This window comes from Homalodisca vitripennis, chromosome 8 (genome assembly GCF_021130785.1).
Source record: "Homalodisca vitripennis isolate AUS2020 chromosome 8, UT_GWSS_2.1, whole genome shotgun sequence".
Taxonomy (NCBI): Eukaryota; Metazoa; Arthropoda; class Insecta; order Hemiptera; family Cicadellidae; genus Homalodisca; species Homalodisca vitripennis.
In genome coordinates this window covers 57,124,166-57,149,966 of record NC_060214.1, presented here as the reverse complement: position 1 = coordinate 57,149,966, position 25,801 = coordinate 57,124,166, and the positions used below count along the sequence as shown (strand labels likewise).

General features: G+C 36.8%; 1 protein-coding gene across 1 annotated transcript in view; it reads right to left on the bottom strand.

The window, feature by feature from the left end:
* Positions 1-23,009, bottom strand: part of LOC124368175 (protein phosphatase 1E-like) — a 32,772-nt gene extending 9,763 nt beyond the window's left edge. The window contains exons 1-5 of the mRNA XM_046825450.1: positions 22,915-23,009; positions 18,955-19,120; positions 11,128-11,316; positions 8,220-8,369; positions 6,199-6,292 (exon numbers count right to left, since the gene is read on the bottom strand). Coding sequence (XP_046681406.1) covers positions 6,199-6,292; positions 8,220-8,369; positions 11,128-11,316; positions 18,955-19,120; positions 22,915-23,009 — 694 coding nt within the window. The remainder of the gene's footprint in view (positions 1-6,198; positions 6,293-8,219; positions 8,370-11,127; positions 11,317-18,954; positions 19,121-22,914) is intronic.
* Between the last annotated feature and the right edge of the window lie 2,792 nt (positions 23,010-25,801).

Here is a 25,801-nt window from a genome sequence, read left to right as displayed (position 1 = left end):
CAGTGTTCATGATTAAGAGTACTACAGATTAAGAAAATTCGCAAGTAATTCTTATTTCAGGTTACTTCTAGTTCAAATTAATTATATTTCTCACACAAAATTGGAGTTTGTTATTTAGCCCTGAGAATCAATGTATATAGTCCTGTATATAACTTTGTAACGAGGTTGGATTCTAAACAGTAAAGTTTTCTAAATTATATGGATATTCAGTTGGTATTATTATTGAAAATTAAAAACTAAAATCAACAATCAACAATTGCCACCTATATGTAAAGATGATACATGATACAGTAAAGTATCATATTCTTACTTTCCAATCCATGTTCGCTATATCATACTATTTCCTTGCTCAAGTCTAGGAATTATCAGTATTTATACACCTAATAAATCATAATACCTTAGTCATAGTCAAACTACTTTATTTCATAATATGTACAAGGTACAAAGAATAGCGACACTGCAATAAAACTAAACCTTATCAGTGAGAAATGAATACAATGTCCCCTTAACGATTTTCTGTCATAAAAATTTCATTTAGTGTCTCATGTAATTCTTTGTGATTCCACTTGATACGATCATGGACTCACTGCGGACGCCTGTTTCCTCAAACTGTAGTCACGGAGCGAATGGTTTGCTGAATCATCGAAATGCCCAGTCCCTCTGCTTTTGTTCCTTCAGCTTCTGTAAATATACTATCCCACAATGTTTAAGGGAACTAAATTCAATACCTTACATGTAAACATTCTCAATTTTGTTCAGTAAGTAAACTCCAGAATAATTTAAATGGTTTAACTTGTTGTCATGATGTTGAAATAAGAAGTATTGTTACTTTTGTTATGGTTTCACTTAATAAATGTAAACAAAGTGAAAATAGTGGTTAAATCAATTAAACATATTGTCATGCTGTCATAAGATAATAGCTTTGATGATTTGACTTGCATAGAGACTGGAGCTCAGCTTCTTACACAGCTTATCCATGTGAGGTGTCCAGGAAAGTTTCTTGTTAAGTGTAATGCCTAAAAACTTTACTTCGTCATATATCACAACCTGTAGTACATGTCTAAGTCATTCTTGTGACAGTAATGGTATACCATATTGAAAGATATGTGTAATGTGATAACAGGATTGAAGTTAGACTGAACACCAGGGTTGACAATTTGCCAGTACATTATATTATGCGCAGTAATCCAGTATTCTTCTGAGAACCATCCTTTCACAAATTTTAGAAAATGTGGATATGAGAGAGATAGGTCTGTAATATTGCTAGCTTAAAAGCTTATATTTTTGTGTTTTGGATACATTTTTGTTGATTTCAAAGCCGAATCTTTGAAAGACTTATAAGTATATGACCAAAAGAGTTAATGCAAGTTCTTCAGAGCAAATATTGTAGGATTTTCAATGACACCTCATCCAATATTGAGGAGTTTTTTGGTTTCAGATTACTAACGATGGTTTTGACTTCACTTTCATCAGTTTCTCTGAGGTATGTTAGTTACTGTGCTATTGAGTGTATGGTGGTAGAGCAATTTTAATCTTTTGTTGAGCTATCATTTATTTTTCCATCGACTTAAAGCTTTATTTTTTAAACTAAAGTTTCTTTTCTTCACCAAGTTGTATTCATAACATACCACATAGTTTTGGATTTACTGTCAACATGGGTGATATTGTGTGAAACTCCTATTTTTCTCAGGAGTTTAAAACATACAGGGTGCCGTAAAAAGAAAGCATGTATTTAAACATGCTATAAGTAAGTTTGTTTCAATCACACACATACTTAATTAACACCAAAACTATTAGCAAACAACCCAATTTGAGAATTGGGCATTAAGAATTCCAAAGGATTTAATTATTTTTGTAAATAACATTAGATAGATGGTGTCCTTCTTCGTTAGTTTTCATTTAAAGACTCCTCAAAGTTTTCTATAGCTTTTGTCAAAAGTGTCCTGTGATACACTAGCAATTTCCTCATGTATTGCAGCCTCCAAATCTTCGAGTAAATAAGGTTTATGACAATAACTTTTGAAATTCAAGTGACCTGAAAGTCGCACAGCGATAGATCAGGCGAACATGTAGGCCATTGAAGATCGCTGAAATGTGAAATCGCATGATCAGGAAGCATATCTCTAATAACTTCCATAGATGGGTTAATAGATGGGCTAATAACTCCCAATTGTGTGGGTTGTAGCTCCATCCTGTTAAAACCGTATTTATGCCAGAGTAGCAGGTTGTGTCTGAAAGAATGTGCAGCATTTCGATATAACATTGAGAATTGACTCTAACAGTTGCTCCGTCTTCGGAAATGAAGTCCAATGATACCAATTTTCGATACTCCTCACTACATTGTAACTTTAAGACTGTAGATGTTATTTATGCATTTCTTGTGGGTTGTTAGCTGCTCAACAGCGACAATTCTACTTGTTTACAGATCCATTCAATGGAATGCGCTTCATTGCATATAATTAAAACAGCAATGTCATTTGCAACATTATCAAGCATTTTCTCACAAAAAATTCTTTGTTGATCAAAATCAATGTTGCATGATCCACTGCACCAATACTACTAAAACTGGACACTCTAACCTACAAAATAGCTTCACTGAGCAGTCATTGACAGCTCCCCTCTACTGATACTACACTACTCAAATCCATGTATTCTTTTTTGCGCTGCCCTGTAGATCATAGTTATTCTTGCATCTTATTGAAGTTTCTTTATTGTTTACAGTTACTGTCATCTCTTTTAATCTGTCAGTCTCAGTGTCAATGATTTCTAATATTCCTCTGTGGGCTACATCTAAGGTGAGTCTTACTATAAAGCTCAATCTTATGTAAGCTACATCATCTTCAATTTGTATGATGTTTAACCAATTTTCTTCACCAAGTAGAGTATTTGAGCTCTTGTAGATTTTTCCTTTTGAGATAGTGGCCAATTCTGGGTGGATTACTCAGAATTTCTGAGAAGCTGACACTACAACTCTGGGCAGTATGATCTAAGAGGCCAGCAAAGATAACTTCTGGAATGAGTTTCTCAATATTTACATTAGTGCATATACAGTCTATGGAGGATTTGGTTAAGAGAGGTGATTCTATTTACCGGAAGTTGTAGTCTTGATATTATGAGAAGCCAAAGTCTCATCTTCCAGAATACTCTTTCTGTCAGGATTTAGAATGTCAGAATTAACGTTCCACAAGAAGGTGATTTTACTATTGGATGGTTTTCTAATATTTGCTGGTGATTATGTCTGATAGAATATCTAATGCAGCATTAACCCTCGAGCTGGTATGAAACGAATTTTCGTCGCCAAAGGCCCGAAAGCTTTCTTTTTTAGCTTTCTTAGGTTATAGTTTTAGTATGGGTGAAAACTTTAGAGACCGATAAATCTAGTGACGCTGAGTGAAAAATGAAACTTTGTATATATTGTACATATTATGTAAATAAGGTAAGATTAAAATTTATTATTTTATTTTATTTTTGTTTTATTTGTCATACTTACTGTATATAAGTAAAAATGCAGTCATGAGATTATGTTTACCCACAAAAAATAATTTATTTAGAAATCTACGCACTTTTGAAAATAAGTAAATACGCGTGATGTTTCATACAAAGCCCTGTAACACATACGTTTTGAGGTAAAAGTTACAATAATTATATATTTTTTGAATCAGGACAACATTTTGAATAAGTTATACATTTACAGTTTTGATGTAAAGCTTATTGCTAAGCAGTTACACAACGGAATATTTACAAAAATAATGTCCAAAAAAATGTTTTCTTACATTTTGTAAAAGAAAAAAAAAATTTTTCCATGGAAACAATAAGATATTGTTATTATAATGCTCTCCATATAGTTGTGAGTACATTGACATATAATAGTTTATATTTAGACTAACAGTTATGAAATGTGATACATTATAAGAAACGTCTGCGAGGCTGTTAAAATAGAGCCGCCAGTACAGAGTGACACCATTGCCAGTTCTAGGGTTAATGTCATTGTCAGGTGGCCTATACATCCCCAGAATGTGTAAGACTGCCTTTATATATAATTTTGACTACAACTTCTTCAAGTGTTCCAACAGAAATGGGCCATGAGACAATAATCTGTGATTACAACTGTATTCTTTAATTGGTTTTGTTTGAGACAATGTTCTATCAGAAATAGTACATTCGGTTTAACTTTACATAACATAGCCATGGTGGGAAGATCCTACTTGGTTTAACCTTTTCAACTGTGTTGAAGTCTGTTTCGTTTGTTTGAAACTTCTTGAGTGTACAAGAGGGTACCCAAAAGAAACCAAAATAATTTTTTAAAAGCTATATATTTTCATTTTTTTTACCAAAAAAACCTCATCTTCTTAAAAATACTATCCATTACAACTAATACATTTCTTCCACCGGTGTTTCCATTGGTCCATTGGTCGAAACATTTTTTGTACTAATCTTTTAGTTCCTCCCTTGTTTTTTTCTTGATCTCTTCAATGTTGTTGAATCGGTGTCCTTTCATGCCCCTTTTCATGAGTGGAAATAAAAAAAGTCGCACTGTGCCAGGTCAGGCAAGTAAGGTACGTGGGGCATCGGAACCATGCCATTTTTAGCTAAATACGTTCCTTTTCCTGATGTTCCTTTTGATTGTCAGTCAGAACTCGAAAAACAACCTTAGTAGCAACCCTTTTCATTCCCAAAATTTTCCATTAAAATTCACTGCACCGAGCTCCAAGAAAACCCACTAATTTCTTGATAGTTTTGTTTGCTCTCAGAGTTTTCTTCTGAGGTTTTTTATGTGGAATGTAGCTGCTGGTTATATCTCCACTTTGTTTTTAGTGCAGACTTGTGTGTTGGTTAACTTTGCCTCTATCTTCAATAAATCTTTCATTTTCTTAAATTTTCCTTACAAACCGCATTTCTAAAGATAAAAAATGTGAGGTTGATATTCAGTTTATGTTGAAATTCTGTTTGAGTTTCAATATTTTGCATTTTATCCTTGATACCTTGTGATTCTAGTTGAGCATTTTTTATTGAAGCTTCTCCATTGACAAAAGATATTTTTCTTCACCGCTTTCCAATTCTTAAAAAAACATAAAAAAATTACCAGTTAAGGAAGTTTCACCTGGTAGGTGGAATATTACAGCACTGCTAAAATTTAAAACTCAAAGCAGCCGAATTGAGCGACAACTGAGGTTAGGTTTAAAAAAAGTAAAAATCTTATACAGCCAGTAATTGATGTAATGTGAAGTTTAAAGCCTTGTGGCACTTGGAAAAAATTAATTATTATTTAGAAAGGATAGAGAAAAAGAAAATGCATAAACAACTAACAACTATATCCATTATGGAGTAAGCTTTGGAGAAAACATGAAATACCACAGACATTGGTGTATCTATGATGGCTCTTGGGGAACGAAACTAATTGAAGAGCACATCACACTGGGTAGAATATGAATACATATGTATTAATTAGATAGGCCTAATTCAAGGTAAAACATTTACCTGCTGCATTTCAGAAAAGTTGGACTTATATATTTACAACAAATATTTCCATTCATTTTTAGGGCTCTTGGAGAGGTTCTATCCCCCTAATCCCCCCTTTTGTTACGCTACTGACTGATTATAATGTACGTAATGATATAACATTCCCAGGATTAAGAGCCAGCTATAGTAAAATTATATTAAGTTTTCTCAATAAGAACAATGTTATACCTCATGCTGTTTTAAGCCCTTATTTTTAGTTCACAGTTCAAAAATCTTTATTTTTACAATACATTGTAGCAAATACATATTGTCAAGTGCAGTATGCACGTAGTTGATTGTTGTTGGATGCGTAGTTGTATACGCATCCAAACAGTTTTTAGTTTTTTAAAATGTTTTTATGGGTTATTCAGAAAAAAAATCTAAAAAATTTGATGTACTTCACAGTTTAAATATTCAAAAAGTATATAATTTACAAAAAAACCTAAAAATCATACGGATGCATATTAATTATATCTTTAACAAGACATCTCCCATAGCAATATGATCAATAATAAGGCCATAAAACTGCACTAGGTTTAACATTGCTCTTATGAGAAAAAAGCACAAGGTATTTTACTACAACTGCCTATTAAGGTGACCGTACAACCAAGTCAGACAGAATTTTAGTGCAGTGAGAGAGATTCACTGTTTCTCTTGCTACCTGTTCTCTAAGTTGTCCCTAGTTGGCGCAATGCTTACCTATAGCTCTCGAGACTGCCAGTTGACCGTTGACACGCCAAGCTCCCCAGTAGAGAATTGTGCCACCCAGCTTTTCTATCCGATCTCTCTCATCCTGTCAACAAAAACATGCCATTTTAACGCATAACTCTTTGAAACCCATACTTTTCTTGGCTCTTTATCAAAAATGTAAGGCTAAATTAAAGTATTTGTAATAAATACCAACTAAAAACAGTCAAATTTGCAGAGATATTTATAAAAAATCTTAATTTTGTTAATTTTAAGATAGGTTTGGTAGTTTTGTTAATCTTTAAGATGGAATTTATTTTGATTATTCAACTTGTAAATATTACTAAATATAAAATCACAAAAACCTAGCTTCTAATTTCGTGAATTTATTGTATTGGTAGTACTTGAAATAATTGTTATTGAACAAAAAAATTTCAGTTACTCACCAAACATATATGTTGGAAGAGAATTAAATTTATTACAGAATGAAATCCAAACAGATTGCAAAAATGTATTATACATATACTTTAAAAGAAATCATAAATAATAAGTAAATCTAGAGGAATTGCATTATCACATTGTCTGAATCACGGTACAGTAATTCTCAATAATTACTATGCATTTCTAAGATTTCGGTGCAAAACGCCCGACATAAGTTTGTTTGGTTTTAAATGATTTGAAAGACACACAGTATTTGCAAATACAGCGTAGATTGCTTATATAAAAATTAGTTTCTTTATATATATTTTAAAATTTTAATTTTTTAAATTTTTTACATTTTACGTATTTTAACAATTTTTTTTACTTCGGAACAAAAGGTATTCTTATCAAAAACATCTTTATACATTTATATAGAGTACCAAAGGTATGGTGGAAAGGGTCTATTCACTTTTAATTTTGAGTTGACCTCCATTACAACTTCTGCTTAAGCAACTCCAGCATGCTTTGGGATAGTATCTAAAACATTGTAGTGCACTTAATTGTGCACTTGATGAGACAACCACTTCATTTAGATTACATTGTTTTGTAGTCTAGGTGTCTCTGATATCGACACGATGAGAAGAGTTGGTTTTTAGCTTCTTTATCACCGACTTTTTTTTATCTCCTCAGATGGACGTGGACTCCAGTTTCCAGGAGTCAAGCTAGTGACAGCATTAGATTTCAGATGCTGCACAAGGCGGAAGGTGAAATAGAGTTGGACTCAAAATTCAAAGTATATACATTGTATTAAAAGTATAATCATAGTATGAAATTGTATAACTAAATGGTCCTGATTTAATGCTTAAAGTCGAAAATCAACAACATATCTGAGAAGATTTAAAATGATGATTCCATCCAAATTACCAATCAGAATTGTCATTTTTATTAAGTCTCATGTATTATATAACCTGGTTATCCCGATCATACTAGCATTTGAAATTAAAACTTGTTCATTAATCTTATAACGATTGAATATACACTCTCTACATAGACAAGTTACATACCAAATTACAGGTTTCCTTGACAAAATAACTGCTCTTGAAATGATCAATTATTTATTTTATGTAGCTGAATTTGATCCATCAATGCTTTTAAATATAGTAATACTTAAAGGTAATTTTTAACAGTGCTATAGATATAACTGGGTATGATAGTTTCATATTTGTTTAAAAACAAGAATCCTAAAATATGAGGGCTGTCCAGAGGCTGTATCCAGCTGTGTCAATACTGGGGAAACGTTCGTGATGAACAAGTTTGCCAAACATAACATATAGGAATCTTTTTATCCCGACAGCAGCGCTAATCTTGCTTACTGCTAAGCTACACTCAAACATTTGTTACTCTCTGGATAAGGCTCTTATGTACATTCACAAGTATCCTTAATCTTCTGACCAGGCATGTGTGCCTAAACTTGATATGGGTGAAGCTTTATGACCGTAAATGTATATAAATTTGCAAAAAGCTTTTTACACTTAATTTTGAGAAGCTTTTATATTGATCTAACAAATCCATAATGTCTATATATATCTGATAGGACTTTACATAGGACTAACCGATCTGTCGGGTTTATGCGCTTGGACAATTTGGTAGGGAACACCTCGTCGCACCAGCACTGCCAGGGAGTCGCCCAGCCATCCCACATACAACTTCTGTTCCTTGGGCCTCAGCAGAGCATACACAGCTGTTGTACCTCCATGAAGATTCTGGAACACATCACCTTATAAGTATTACTGCACAAATAGTTGGTTACATACCACTTTCCACAGCAAGCACATACTGCTGTACAAGCAGCCACCTCACAAACGAGTTACAAGAAAATATGTAAATGGACTAGCCCAAAGTAGACCATTTTCAGAAACTTAAGTGAGCAAAATTCTGCCCTTAAGTTATATTGAACTGTAATTTTGGATAAAGCCCATCAACATGATCATTAAGGGATGAGGATAATACCTTTGTTAAATTACATTGACAGAGCTGAATTTTGTGGATTCAGCCTCTTCTGATAGGGTATCATACATCATAACAGCAGACTGAAATTGGCATGTCATGCATGTCAAACAGAAACTGTTGAAGTTGGATTTGAGACTGATTGTTGAGAGATCTTTTCCCCGGAAGAACTTGATGCAAGAATAAAAATTGAGCTTTGTGAGTGTTTGGATATCCAAATCGATTCTCGATTTTCCTTTTAACACAGAGAGATGTTTCATACAAATACTGTACAATACATATATAACCAATTTGAACTTTTGTAGACAAATTCTTCTCGATTTGCATGCACTGATGTCAGACACTAATGTACAACTTGATCCACTTGAATAGCAGTCCACGTATCCTATTCCTCTTTATGTAATCCATTAACATAGCCTAATGGAAGCGATTAAATCACTTAGCTAGGTCTAAAAATACACCTAGAGCATACCCACACCTCTCTCAGACCCCAATCACCATGTCTATTATCTTGTTTATGACATCAACTGTTGATTTCTTTTTTATAAAGCCTAACTGTTCGGAATACAGTAAATCAAAACATTCAATAAAATGCATGAGCCTGTCAAGAGAAACTTTTACTAACAACATGGAGGACTGAAATTGGGTGTTAATTGCTTACAAAAGAAGGATTTCCTTTTTCCAAGGTTGGCCTGATGCTTGAGGTCTTTGCATCTGGAAGGAAATCCCTGTTTTAAAGGAATAATTGATTAATTGAATTAGTGGTTTCAAAATATTTGCAGCAATGTTTGATGAACCATATCGAAAGGCCATGACGATATTTGATATCTTTGGTTTAAAGCCCAAGATCAGTTACTGGAGCCAATTCCATGAATGTCACAGGGCTGCACGAGAATGCAAAAGGTCTATGGACCTTGAAAAGCAAAAGCAAGAGTTGTAACAGAAGCAAAATAGGTTAAATGCCTCTATCATCTCAATTGGTCTCATTTACATTGAATGTTCATCAATAAATCTCCTAGTTTTGGATATGTTTGGATATTTTAATGTTAATAATTATGGCCCAAGTAGTTTAGAAAAATATTTCAATATTTTTAACTTGGACTGAATATGGTTACTTTTATGGCTTTGTTGTGAATTCTTTTATATGAGGTGTGGCAAGATAATAACCGGATTAGTATTGACACTAGATAATAACCGGAATAGTATTGGCAGAGCCACAGAACAAATGCAATAAGGCTGAATATCATAGTACCAGTTATAGGTAGTTAATTAAATAGTGGAAATCCCCAGCTTCTCCACGGCAAAAAAACACAAATATCAAAATCAAAATTCAATGTAACAGAAGGGAAGACATTGAATCAGAGTTACTACATTAGCGTACTTACTACCCTACATGAGTGTGTAAAGAGAAAACGGAACAATCTGTGGAGAAAAAAGTCATGGATCCTCCGCCAGGACAATGCTCACTCACAAAGATTGTCAGTGAAAACATTTTCGGCCAAAACAACATCTTTATCTATGCTACTCATCTGACGACCTACTTTGACTTTTTTGTTCCATAACGTTGTCAGCTTTGAAAGAAATGAGATTTGAAACTCTTTGAAGCACTAAAAGAAAAAAGCGACGGAAGTCATGGACAGGGTTATGGAAAATTATCTGCAGCTTTATTACTTATACACAGTGAAAAATTTGCATGGAGCAGTGTAGAGATTGAGGAGGGGGATACATTGAAGGTGATAACATCAAATTGTAAGTATCTGTAAGTACAAATTATTTTCAGCCTCAGTCAGGTTATTTTCTAGCCACACTTTGTAATTTCCGTAAAAGGTTTTGAAATTTCCACTGACAGATTTTTTATAAATTGAATGATACAATTTTAAATTTTGTCTTGATAAAAGATTCCCTAGTAATCCATGTACTTTTCTCAGACTTTTGTTTTACTTTAAATCTTAACAGACAGTATGTGATATGAGTATGGTATAATTATATTTGGTCATGGTATAATTCTTTATAAATGTGTCATTATTGTGTTCTGATACTAAAAATATTTAATATAATTTTGTAAATGTTGGCTCATATACTGTATAAGTGTTTATTTTGAAGACACTTTTAGATAGCTACCTCAAAGATGATTTTAACTATTTGAGTTACAACTTTCCGAATTGTTGACTAAAACAGTTACGGACAATGGAAGGATGGTTTAAAACTATAAATTGTGATCCAGTGACAAACCACAGAGTGATTGTATGAAGAAAAGAACAAATGCTCACAGTAAGCATGCAGGCAACTACTGCCAACTTCGCCAGTGTGCATGTACTTTAACATAGAGATAGTACAATCACAGGAACTCCTCATTCTTCCGTAATATTGTTGGTGCACTAACTAAGCAAAAATTGAATAATGCCTGTAAAATGAATGTTTTAGGAAATATTTTAAATACAATTTACTTTCACAAACTCCTGCATTACTAAATTTGCTACAACAGTTGATCCTATAACTACTGATGACACCCACCTCTTTATCGGCCTTGCTGGTGAAGAGATCGTCAGTCCTGATGCAGGCCTCCCGCATGGCCAACAGAGGTTGGCTGGGATAGTGCTGGCTTTCAGCCAAGTACTGGTGGAGGTGAGACACACTGTAGACAGCAGCATCGATACCATTGTGACCATCAAACACTCCATAGTAGCTGGCTGGCCCATAATCCTGTACAAAAGTATTCCATGAAATTATTGTTGAAACCCAATTGACATTTGTCTATCCTGATACTAACACCTCGCGCACGGCCAACAAAGGTTGGCCGGTATAGTGTTGGCTCTCGGCCAAGTACTGGTGGAGGTGAGACACGCTGTAGACAGCAGCATCGATACCATTGTGACCATCAAACACTCCGTAGTAACTGGCTGGCCCATAATCCTGTACAAAAGTATTTCATGAAATTATTGTTGAAACACAATTGACATTTGTCTATCCTGATATAAACATCTCGCGGACGGCCAACAGAGGTTGGCTGGGATAGTGTTGGCTCTCTGCCAAGTACTGGTGGAGGTGAGAGACACTATAGACAGCAGCATAGATACCATTGTGACCATAAAAACACTCCATAGTAGCTGGGAGGCCTATAATCCTGTACACAACCATTCCATGTGCTGTCTCTTGGCCAAGTACTCATGAAGGTGAGGCACACTGTTTTTTTTTTTTTTTTTTTTTTTTTTTTTTATTAGGGCCATAAAACACAAGAGGTTATCAATGGCCTCTAGATTCAAGACAACAGCTCATGTTGTGGCGTTGTCATTTGTTGGTAGTACGTATAAGGTCGTGAGAACATTAAATAAATTAGTTTAAGTCTAAGCAATAACAAAGTATATACTATATACTAAATAACAATGCAACAAACTCAACAATCAATGTTATTGTCAGAGTGGCTGTAAATGGGCCACTATGACAACAATTAAAAACGAAATAATAGGGAAATAGATACTGAATAATTTTATAACAAAACAAGAACATGGTGGAGCATGGCTGTAGGTGGGCCATCCTGATTCTAATAGCTTAGGATCTAGGCAACAAGAGTAATAAATCTATTAAATACTAAATAACAAGCATAAACCTGGGAACAAAACAACGTAGGTATCAAAGTATGGAGGAATAAATAATTAAAATTAAATCTTGCTTACTAGGGAGGATGCTGTTAAAAAGGCGAAGAGCCTCCTCACAACAGTTTCGTCATCACCTAGCACATCCCTTAACGAAGCTGGCAGATTGATAGCTCGACGGCACCTTGAGTAGCAAGGGCAGTCGACCAGCACATGCTTCACTGTAATAACAGTGTCGCATGTGGCGCAAATCGGTGGGTCCCCTCGATTCATAAGGAAGCCGTGAGAGAGCAGTGTGTGGCCAAGACGAAGGCGACACAACACCACCTCCTCACGCCGACTCCGGCGATGAGCTGTACCCCAAGGTCTTGTGCAGTCTTTGATGATTCTTAGCTTGTTGTTGTAGACCGCCTGCCATTCGGAACTCCACATAGCTTTTAGCTTGGCTTTCACCACAGGAGTGATGTCTGATGCCACCATCCGTAAGGTGAATGGTTGGAGCTCCAAAGCTTCTTTTGCTCCTCTGTCTGCCAGCTCGTTGCCATGGATGCCTACGTGTCCGGGAACCCAGACAAAAATAACAACCACTCCCTCCGACTGTAGCTTGTGTAGTGAGGACCAGATACTTCGAACCAAGATGTTCTTAGAGTACATGTCGCCAATTGCTTGCAGACTACTAAGAGAGTCACTGCAGATTACCAACTTACCAGTTCTAGACCACGTAATGTTCAGGGTCTTCTGTATAGCTGTCAGTTCAGCCGTGTAAACAGAGGAGTCGCTGGGGAGTCGGAAACCGTATCGTCTACCCGCAGTAACAAAAGCGCAACCTGTCCTCGGACCATCCTTTGATCCATCTGTGTATATCACATCGCACGGAGAGAGTTGTTGTAAGATTTGACGGAATTCTTGATGATATATGGTGTCCGGTGTCGTATGTTTTTTAAAGGTGGAGAGGCTCAAGATTATTTCTGGTGGAGTTACGGACCAAGGCGGGACATCGCACTGATGCAACTCCCTGACCTCGTAATCGGTTAGACCTATCTGAGAATTGTATGATATAGCTCTTACACCAATTGGTGCAGGGTGCCTCGGTTTAGTAATGAACTGATCGTGTAGTGAATTGTTTAGGACCCAGTCGTAGGCGGGATTTTGAGGTTTGGACATGAGTGTGTGGACGTAATTCAATGAAAGTTGAACTCTTCTATGACTAAGCGGAGGCTCTCCTGTTTCGGCATATATACTAATCACAGGGCTAGATCGCAATGCTCCCGTGGCCAGTCTTAGAGAAGAGTTGTGGATTGAGTCTAGCATCTTGAGTGCATTAGGTCTCGCTGATCCATAAACCTGACATCCATAGTCCAAGCAGGAGCGTATAAAGGCTTTATAGAACCTGAGCATGCAGGTCCTGTCTGCCCCCCAATTCGTCCCACTCAGAGCTCTGATAAGGTTTAGCCGCTTAAGGCATTTAGACTTAAGATTTTTAAGGTGTGAAATCCAGGTAAGGCGGCGATCGAAGGTTAGGCCTAAGAATTTAATTTCTTCACAAGGCGTTATTCTCTGACCCTTTAAAAAAAGTGTTGGTTCATCGACAGAGCGCAACCTAGAGAACACCATGCACCTCGTTTTTGGCAGAGAAAAGGTGAAACCAGTTCTACCGCACCACTTAACAAGGCGATTAATAGTGAGCTGAAGAGCACGCTCCGTTGTAGAAAGCCTTTTTGCAGTAACAAAGATGGCGAAGTCGTCAACGAAGAGAGAACAATGTACCGGAGGGGCGACACAAGAGGCGATATCATTGATGGCAATAGCGAACAGAGTACAGCTCAGGACGCTTCCTTGCGGAATTCCATTCTCTTGAATGAAAGGGTCAGAAAGAGTTTTTCCTAGCCTCACTTGAATAGATCTATCCATCATAAAACCGTTAATGAACGCCAGCATGTGGTTTCCAATTCCCCAAGATACCAGTGTATTTATGATACCTCTTCTCCAAGCAGTGTCATATGCTTTCATTAAGTCAAAGAAAACGGCAGTCATTTGCCTTCTTTGGATGAAAGCATTCAGTATGGCCGTTTCCATTGTTATCAAATGGTCAGTAGACGATCTCCCCTGACGAAAGCCACACTGTGGGGCAGATAGGAGATTATTTTTCTCCAAAAACCAGACGAGTCTCCGATTGACCATGCGTTCGAGGGTCTTGCAAAGACTGCTCGTTAGTGAGATAGGTCGATAGCTCCCAGGAGAAGTGCTATCCTGGCCCATTTTGTGCAATGCGATAACATGTGATCGACGCCAAGACACAGGGAATTTGTTTTCTATAAATATTCTATTGTACAGAAGGAGTAAATCATGTTTAATACCAGCTGGTAGGTTTCGCAGCATTGCATAATGTATGCTATCGGGACCTGGAGCGGAGTTGGAGGTGGCCTTTAGTGAAGAGTTTAGTTCGTGGAGAGTGAAAGGATGATTGAGAGGAGAGTCGTCGTGTAAATTCAGATTAAGGGGGAGAGATTCTTGTATGGCTTTGAGATTTTTAAACTCGCGGTCGTAGGACGATGTTTTGGAGATTCCCGCAAAGTAGGAGGCAAACCTATTTGCGATCGCCTTGGGCTCGGTAACAAAATCATTTCCATGTTTTAAACCTAAGATGGGGGGTGGGGAGTGATTATTGCACACAGAGCGCAGTTTTCTCCAAACGTCTGACACAGGAGTAGTTCGAGTAATGTGGTCGGTAAAGTTTAGCCAAGATTGGCGCCGACTCAGTCTGAATACTTGTCGAGCCTTCGCTCTTGATCTCCTGAACCGCTCAAGATTTGGCTCAGTCGGAAATTTATTAAATATTTTTAAACATTTTCTTCGGTCTTTTAGGGCTTTTGAGCATTCATCGGACCACCACGGCACATTGTGCCTCTTTGGTTTCCCCGAAGTTTTGGGAATGCTCTTTTCGGCCGCTAAAAACCAGTGATGATGTGAATAACGATGTTGCTGCGTTTATATCAGTGTTTTGAATGTTTTCGGTTTGAGAACTTATGCTCTTTTTGAATTCATCCCAATTGGCTTTGTTAATTATCCATCTCGGAGTCTTGGTCAACGGCTGGGTAAGGGATTCAATAGCCACAGCAATCGGGGCATGGTCGCTTCCCGACAGGTCGGATAGGACAGACCAATGGACTCTGGTGGATAAGGCAGGACTACAGATCGACAAGTCAATAGCAGACCACGCGCCAGTTCTGGGGCACATATAGGTGGCCGACCCATCGTTGAGGATCACAAGTTGTAATCCGTCGCACAACCCGGCAACCATGTTACCTCGCTGACCGCAATGGCCGGAACCCCAAGAAAGGTGATGAGCGTTGAAGTCGCCAACAATCAGAAAGGGAACTGGAAGCTGAGCAATGAGATCACTCAGATCATCGCGAGCCACAACCAGAGGGGCTGGTGGTAGATACAGGGAGCATATAGTTACTGTAATAGGGAGTGATACTGTTACTGCAATTGCTTGGAGATTGGTATTGAGGTTTATCTCTCTGGCATTTAAGGAGGGATCAGTTAGTATCGCAACACCTCCACAAGCAATGGCTTGGTAGTAGTCGCGACGAAAAGTGTTGTAGTCCTTTTGATTAAAATGTATGTGTGGAGCTAATTTGGTTTCTTGTAGGCATATTACTTTGGGCCTTTTCGTGTTTATAAGGATCTTTAGGTCTTCTAGGTGACTTCTCAAACCGTTAATATTCCATTGTAGCAACATGATTTGTTTTTATATTCAATCGTATTTTTATTTATAAGTAATTATTTTCTTTTTATGGTTTGCAGTTGGGCGGAAGGTTCCCTGAACTGTCTGGAACTCCGACTGCAACTGCAAAGGGTCATCGATCATATCTTCGTCAGGAATTGACTGTAGAGAGGATTTAGATGAGGGTGAATTTCTTACCGGCACCTTCGTCCTATTGTCTACTTTTTTCTGAATCGACGCTTTGAGCTTGGACGAAATCTGTCTTTTTTCTTCCAAGGATAACTGTGGTTTTATGTTCTGTTGCGATCTGTCTTTGGAATGTGATGCGACTGCTGAATATGTTTGGGGCTGATTCTGCTTTGAGCCGGTTGTAAGGGCCTTTTGAGTGGATATTGTTGGCGACGATAAAGAATGCCCTCCTCCAACGGCAGCAAGCTGTTGCACAAGAGTGGCAACCTGCTCGGTTAGAGTTCGGAGCATACCCTCCAAAACTGAGCAGGATGAACATTGGGTAGGATGGACCGGGGCAGCAGCGGCTTCAGAGTAGGATACTCCCTTTTTGGGAGTAGGGGCAACCCTTCTCCTATACTCCCTGCGAGCCTCGTTGAAGGAAAGTTTATCGAGGGTCACTATCTTAAGAATTTCTTTTTCCTCTAAATATACTTTGCATTCTCTAGAGGATGATAGGTGTTTCCCTTTGCAGTTTACACACTGGATGTCGTTTTTACAGCCTTCCTCGTTATGGCCCTCTGTGGCGCAACGAGAGCAAGTCTCTGAATTGGTGCACACCTTGCTAGAATGCCCAAACCTTTGGCACCTAAAGCACCTCTGAGGGTTTTTAAAATAAGGTCTTACTGCCAAGGACAGGTATCCGGCCTTTATAGTAGACGGGGGCTGAGGCATAGCAAAAGTCAATATCAATCCAGCTGTGGGAACTTTTTGACCGTTCTCAGTCCTAAATATCCTAACCACGTCCGTTACCATCGAATAATGCAACTCTTCTCTGAGCTCATCTTCACTGCAATCGATGAGATCACGGCTAAAAAAACAATTCCCTTAGAGGAGTTTAGAGAAGGATGTGGTTTGAGATTGATCTCGACCTGGTCAAAGAAACGTTGCATTTGCAGGAGCTTCTTGGCTTGACCGCAATTCGCAGCCTCCACCAAAATTGTTCCGTTTCTCAACTTTCTGATTGACTTTGGTTGTCCTGCTGTGTTGACAAGGGCCTTATTTATAATGAAGGGGACTGATCTTGCTCAAAGACTTGCCTTCTTCCTTGTGGCTTATTATTAGGAATAATGGGTGTGGGGATGGCATTGTCAAGTTCTTCACTGTGAGGTTCTTCTGTTTTCCGTTGCTTGGTTTCAACTTCTGTCGACGTTTCGTCAGAATCGCTAGCGTGACCGCGCTTTCTGTCCGGATCGTAAAGGTCTCTTTCTACAACTCTAGTTTGCCCTGCGGGGGGGTTTGATGTAGCCATAAAGTTGTATACCAGCGCATCGTGTTGAGTAGTGCGGGCCGATTGACCGGGAACGGGCATGCCCTCGGGCGTCTCTCAAACCGTAGCTTGTGGGACAACCCTACCCCAGTTCCCTGGGGCCCGGTTTTTATCGTTTACCAAGCTGGGTATACGCGCACAACTTGGACTCGCACGTGGCAGCAGGGGCTCCGACACCCCTGCCTACTGAACACTTCCTGACCAAGGACATCGAAGTGGCTGGCTTCTGAACCAGTACATGACTTACGCCTCGGCAGAGACTAGCTCACATCAGCTCTTACCGACGCCAGATTGGGCTACCAGCGCCGGCTTAAGCACTCCCAGCGGGCCATGTACTGGAACGGTCGAACAAGACGGGAAGATATAGGAATGAAGAAGAGGAAAACAGACTACTGGAGATGTCCAGTGTCAGAAGTAGAAGAGGGTGGCCAAGGTATGCCAGAATAAGAAATAAGAAGAATAAGAAGAATAAGAGAATAAGAATAAGAGAATGCCACAAGTAAGTAGAAGTAATGACATACTCAGCTCGGGTAACCCCGTGGTCGCCGTCCACGTACTCATAACAGTTATGAGCCCCTGGGGGAGAGGCACACTGTAGACAGCATTTGTGTAGGTCTAGCAAGTGTTATGTGTTTAATTATTTTGTTTATTTAATCGTTAGGTTCAGTGCTGCGTTTGTAAATTTTAACGTATGATAACTCAGATATATAAATACCTCCTTGCTTTTAATACCTGATACCAAAAGATGTCTTACTAGAAGTTGAAACTATAGTAGTGTATATGACTACTGTTTGAACTCTTTGAAAAGGTTAATATTAATTGTCTATTCACAGATCAGGTATAATAATGTGTAAAATAACTGAATTACGCTGTGAAATAAATTCATCAAATACATTCACAAGGTAACACAATTAACTATTTACAATGTCTTGAAACTCCCGACATGCCAGGTTGTAAGAACAGTTGTTGTAAAGTGGGAAGTGGATAGCTTGTTAAATATATTTTTTTCATTTTGCTCATGCACAACAGGTATAACTTAAAAACAACGTAAATACTACTCCAAGTCATAGAACTTGCCAGATTTTACCATAAATGAACACATCATTGAAATAGCAATGATTTTACTCAATTTATAAAATTAAAAATGCGGGAGGAGTTAACAACATTACAAGAGAAGTGCTGAGAATTCCCTGCAATGAAAATTAAAACGGAAGTTCTGTAGTTGCGTTCCTGTACTTTGAGAAATGTAATTTCTAAAATCTAACACATTTTTACAATAAATTTGATTAATTCAATCTCAGGCAGTACAGATTACCCTTAGTTTGGTAGTGCAATTTTCTTACTGGATAATAATTTGCCACAGTGAAGGAGCGAAATAATATCATTTTCTACAAATTTTCTAGAATGATTCTACTATTTTCTAACACCTTCAAATTTTTAAAGATCCCCAACTTTTTCCAAGTTCTCAAGTACTTAGGTATCCTCAAACTACCCCACTCCCTGAGAAAACTTCTACTGACCTTGATGTTGAAGAGGGTATGGAAGTCGTGGATGACAACATGCCTGTCTTCCATGGACCTCCGGGAGTTCTTGACAGCACAGGAGGAGGTGGGTGGGTGAGGATGAGGCGGGGGGAGGGAGGAGAGTTCGGCATTGTCCTGGTACCGGGCACATACATCCCACCAGCTTGGCAATACAGGTCTGCATCAGCTTTAGTGACAAGAAGTCTGAAACATATCAAAGTCTTGATTAATACAGAGAACGGGAGTAATGTTTATTGTTAAATGTTAAAGTTGAATTAATGAGGCTTAATGTTGCACTTCAATAACATTCAGACTGAAATTAGTTTCCGAGAAAATGCAATAATATTCCTCAGATTTCACTTCATATGCTCGGAAACATGTAACATTTACATTGTATGTGAGAGGGTTTGAAATATTTTTACAATATAAAACTGTTCAAAACCTTGGTGCAGCGAAATAACTAACCCTTTAACTCACATCTGGTTTTATATAAGGAGACAAGGATGATTTACTGGCAATGCCATATATAGAGCAGTTTAGTGGTTTTGGACGTTTTGGTTCCAAAAAGTACACACTCAATAGAATAACCAAATCAAAACATACAATTTTACTTTGGTTTTCAAAAATTATTACTTTTTCTACAAACATGACAAAACATCTTTCTGAACAGTAACAACTAACTGATGAAATATGTTTGAAAAATTGTCTATATCTTCTATCGCTGTTTTGGTGTTATGCATTTGATTAACATTTCATTGATATAAATCTTTCATGCACATCATAATAATTTTAAATTTAAGAGAAAATGAAAAATAAAAATGAATTCTCTGAATGTTACAATTGTCTAATTGAGTAATTATAAAATAAGAATCATGATATACGTGTACAACTATTATCCCTTGGAGTTTTATGAGTTATAATGTATAATCAGCCATATAAAATCTGGTTCTTTTAGTGACAACAAACTATAAAAAGATTTATAGCAAGTATATTAACGTATATTAAATTCATTTAACGGGTAATAAACACGCAAACTTTTTAACTAAAAATGTTAGAGAATTTAATTCCGAAGAGAATAATGTAAAATAAGCTAATAATAAACAAACACAAAGTTTAAAAAAATTAATATGTAATTAAATCAACACACGAAAAAACAAGATAGAAAATGTAATATATATATTTATTAAATGAACGTGGAATGATGATTTTTTTACTATTCAAGTAAATAGTTATAAAACATGTACAGTACAAAACATCATAAATTCAAATGCTTTTAATTTATTGAAAATCGAGAGTTGGCAACACTGCTGCAACAATATCTGAATACAAGTTATTGTTGTATGTAATGCAGTGTATTTGAAATATTTTGGGGAAATATTTGAATTAAATCTCAGTCCTGTCAACTTATTAAAAAAAGAATATAATATGAATAACAGACTAGATGTATGGTTAATATGGTAAAATAGTAAACAGTGGAAAACTTTTTAACGGTATTCAAATAAAGGTTCTTCGTTGTACACAGTTAATTAAAAAATGGTCCTCCAATCATTTTCAAAATAAAATCCAAAAAAAGATAAATTCTTCACAAGCTTAGTCAGTTTTTATTGTTTAGAATTGTTCAATTTCAAAATGACAAATTTAAAGGTTACAATCCCCCAGACTGACTTTCCCTTTAAAAAGTTCAAGAGCTGGGCACGTTTGCTAGTACAAGTATACACTGAGTAAGCGTTCCTGGAAGAAATGGCGCGATTGCATCAATCATGCCAAGGCAAACAGAGAGTTACTATTACTTAGCCAAAGCCTGGTTAACCACATCTTACTAACCAACTCCACAAACACAGTTCACGTTTCACGTTTCTAGCCGGCTTGTACCATTTAGTGCTCCCATATAGCATTTTGTATTGGACAATACATTATTAAGCATAACTGATGGGTTTGGAAAATACTAAATTAATATTTTATTCTATACACTCTTTATTTTGTAATCATATAAAAACTACAATATTCAATTACATGAACCAATATAAAAAACTTAAGGCTTTGAAGTTCAATGTACTTAAATAATGTATTAGTTTTTAAGAATAAGAAAAAATATAACAAATCTTTTTTGATGATATGAAGATTGTTAAAAAGTAATTTCCTCAAGATCACTTACACATTCATCTCAATTGTCAATCAATCAATCCAATTCTATTATATCAATAGCTTACACTGTGATGCATGGTATTACACGTTCATTTGCAATATCACATTGAAACGTACAAAGACATAACCCATCCCATCCCAAGCATCCCTCTGTTTCCAGTTCCACGGTTTAACAGGTAAAACAAAACAAAAAACTCGTTAGCTCTATAAAATTCTTAGGAAGCTAAAAAGCATTTCAGTCAAGCTTTGACCGTTTAGGGCGATGGAGCATTTTAATAGAATTCGAAAAAACTCTTGGAGAACAATTCCCTTCTCCAACGGCAATCAAGGCAGGTGTTCATAACTACTGTCCTGTTACTACAACAGTTGTCCCTGCCTCTGGTTTCTTATTCGTAAAGGCCACGCCCCTTGTGGGACCACCTTCAGAGACACAGAAAAGTGTTGTCTGCAAAACATAGAGGCAAGTTAACAATTACAACTTTTTGAACGTTGGTCTGCACGACTCTCAGTGTCCCAAATTAGAAATTGCTCGAATTTTGAAGCCGGGGAGCTCCAAGAACCTCGGTTCCTGCGCTCAACAACCTCGCTAGTACCTGAGGATAAATGTCCTAAAAATGCCTGAGGACAATTTTTACCACACACAATTGATGTGGACACCCCAGGTTAACCCTTTAATCAATATTTATTCCTAGGAATTGTCTTGAATGGACTTCCTCCATTGTGTCATCCATGAAGGCCGCTTGTGGTACCACTGGAAATCTTAAAGCCACGAACCAGGAAAGATATGGATAATGAAAGCGATCTTCTGATAAATCATCAGTGATCTTTTTTTCCTCATTACATCATTACGACAGGTCGAGAAAACGTCGAGTCAGTAGGTAATTCCGACGGCTGTTTCGGAAGCTTTGTTTGCCGATAAAGTTTAAGGTAATTCTGAGTTACAACAACAGAATCAAGAACAGTAAACACCGGAAAGTACGTGGCACGTCTGAAAAAGAGCCACTTCAATTTCTATGGATTTTATATTTAAATAACAGTGAATACTACAAAATTTATTTTACAGTCCCGATTCCAATCCATATTCCACTAGTAATCACGCAATTGCTAAACAACCCTCAGCGGAAGAGCCTGCCGTGACAGCTGTCATGACACCACAGTATTTTTAGTGTCCACTGTCACTTTCAAAGTGGTAACATCGAACTACTAAAAGCTCGCCATCAATCTATGTACGAGACAGGAGTATGCCAGGTCACTTGTCAAGCAACCCGGGGGTTTGCAAAATATCAAGTTTACACATCATTTCATTTTGATAGGATACACGTGTTACTATGTCACATATTAAAACGCCATATGCATAGGCTCAGTTTAGACAAATGTAAGAGTCTTCGCTAACGCTCAGGAAAATTTCATGGAGTGCATACCCCATCATAAAACTCGATGTTTTCTATACAGAAATCCCACTGAAACGAAACTTCGCGCAGAATGTCATGTCTATAGGTCAGTTTGTTCTCGAGATATCGTGTAGAAGACAGAAGATAGAAAATAAGTTTTTGAAACCCCTACGCTAACATTCAGCCATCGAGATGAATTTCAATTAGTTAAATAGTACAGTGTCGCTAAAAAGTTTAGGGACAGGCTTAAAAAAAAACACAAATTTCTGACAAAAGTTTGTTTTTAATGGAAACAAATATTTAAATTATACAAAATAGTAAAATGGACATGAATACATACAAATCAGTAATCAATAGGTCCTCCATTAGCTTTATAACATTCTTTTGATCCGTTTTGGCATCGAATCAATGAGTGTCAGACAGTCTTCCTTCTTGATACTCCGCCATATCTGTGGCCAACATGAACTTCAGTTCAGCTTTGTTCTTGGGTTTGTTCTTCGCTAGACGACTGGCCATGGTATTCCATAAATTTTCTATCGGATTAAGATCCGGGCTTCGTGGTGGCCACTTCAGAACCTCAACATCATGATTACTGAACCATTCTTGTGTGTGTCTTGATTTGTGGCACGGTGCATTGTCTTGTTGAAAGATGTAATTTTCACCAAGCAATTTATTGGCAGATGGTAACATGAATTCTTCTAGAGTTTGACAATATTTAATACTGTTCATTGTGCCTTCAACGAACTGAAGCTCCCCAGGACCCTCACTTGAAATGCAACCCCATATCATTACTGCTTCGCCACCGGCCTGAACTGCAGGCGCTACACATGCTGGTAGAAATTTTTTCAGTATTGGTACGTCGTACCCTAACTCTGCGCCTTGGAAATAGTTCAAAACGGCTTTTCATCAGAAAACAAAACACGCCGCCAAGCTTCTTTTGTCCACCCTAATCGAGCCTTGCACCAAACTTGGCGTGTCTTTTTGGCCTTGTCATTTAACAAAGGTTTGCGGATAGCGTAAAATGATTTCATACCTGCATCTCTAAGTCTGGAACTCACAGTTGCTACACTCACATTGTAACGATCATCATCTTGTTTCATGCTGCTATAGTGTTATAGTTGTATAGTGATGTGACTTTATTGAGTATTTCTCTCAATCCTCTTCTTTGTTTTGAACTGCACGCGTTAGCTTTACACCGGACCATCGGAAATTGGTTGAAGCAGACCGTCGGGTGTGGCAGTCCATCCGGTGAAGTAATCCAGCCGGTTGAAGTCGTCCGTCGGTTCGTCCGGTGGAGCGGTCCGTCCGGTGGAGCAGTCCGTCGGGGGAAGCAGTCCAGCCTGTTGAAACAGTTTACCCGGTGGAAGCGGTTGCCCAGCTGAAGCAAATCCACCGAGGGCCGCAAAAGAGAGCCAAAGATTCCACTACGAAGCCGAGAACATTTGAAGTCATAAAATTGATAGTGCAACTTAATAACAATACAGATCTGACAATCAGTGGATTTTATCGGATGTTTTGACCATAATCATCGATCAGAGGACAAGACACCATTTAATTTGTCATTGAAAATGTAAGACGATAACTAACTCTGTTTCGTTGTATACGTCCGTTAGTCAAGAAACAGATGGATAGGCGGGTGGTTAATGAAGAAGTTGAATAGGAACATGCGATAACTGTAATATTTCATAAAACAAACTCAATAATAGTGAACAGTTGTAATATTTACAACGGATAATGATTGTAAGAATAAAGCTTTCCGACTTCCGAAGCTACCTACTTCACAGTGACAATCATATCTAGTCATCTCACCTCTTAAAATCTTAGAACCTTTAGAAGTGATCAGGACTTATTCTATGAGCTAAAAAAGGTTTAATTTTACACCGTGCTGGTGAAAAGGTTTGAAACAAACTCTGTTAGCAATATGTTTCTGAATGCCAAAACAAAGCATTTGCTACTGTACCTATTTCCGCCAAACCAAACAATGACATTCTACAACAACAACAAAAAACACTATCATATTCATACTTAGTTTTAAGTGGTTTCACTAATGAGTCTCTAAATAACTTGCTATCTTTTCCACAATGATAATACACTGAGTGATGATTACACAGGCATTGTGGCAAATTACATAACTGAGACAAGAGGTTATATAAAACACGTTAATAACTGAAATTAAAGAGTAATTCAGTGGATGTAGTAGTAATTTATGTCCGTATATTTAACACTTCGACGCCCATGTCTGAACGTGGAACATAAGGATATTGTCGGCATTAATCACGGCAGTGGTGATAAAATACGCCTTTTATTACAATACACGCTAGCATTTCTCACACTTATTTATAATTTACAAAATAACTCAATGTCTAAAACGATTCTTCTGACTAATATTGCAATTAAAATATGGTAGTGATGGTAATGATACGGTGCGGTTGTTTTGTACTTTTAAAACAATAGAAACAACCGCTAAATCGTAAATAAAAACTACAACTTTGTTAAAAGTAGTAGATTACTCTTCAATAATTGTCCTAAGCGCAGTTTTTGATAAATTTGCTGAAGCTATACTAGATATAATCATAGTAACGGCAAATATAATTAGATTCGTCATCTATTCAGAATATAAACCAACTTTGGCAATTTTCCACAACATTTTCAATTTATTTAAAAAAATGTCAAAGCTACCTCATCTTTTAAACGTTTAACCCATACTCCTATGCATTCAATGATACAAATTTAGGAGATTTTGTAAAACTGTTAAGTGAACATTTAGACTAAATTGAATGTTGTATTTCATGAAGATTCATAAATTCTGTCAACAATTTAGAAATCTAATTTTATTCAAAGTACTGTTTTTAATTCATTAATGATGTTTGATATATTCGATTATTACACAAAACGTATGCAATTATATCTACAATATTTTACTAAAACATGACTATTTACACAAAATTACACCAAACAACAATGTTTAAATACATTTTCTACTTTTTTAAGTTAGTTTTAGTCTATGTATATTATATACTGTAATGTTATTAACTCCACTTATAGGGTTATCTATATATATATATATATATATATATATATATATAATATATATATATATATATTAATGTAATGAAAAGTAACTAAAACCCTTTTAAAAATATTTTTATTGACATACACGTGTTTCGGTTTTTAACTATCATCAGTGTATATTAACCTCTAAATAGAAAAATAATAAACAGTTAAATATACACACGTGGACCGTTTAAACACATGTTAAATTTAAATGACACAGTTGTAATTTAACATATTATGTTAAATATATATAT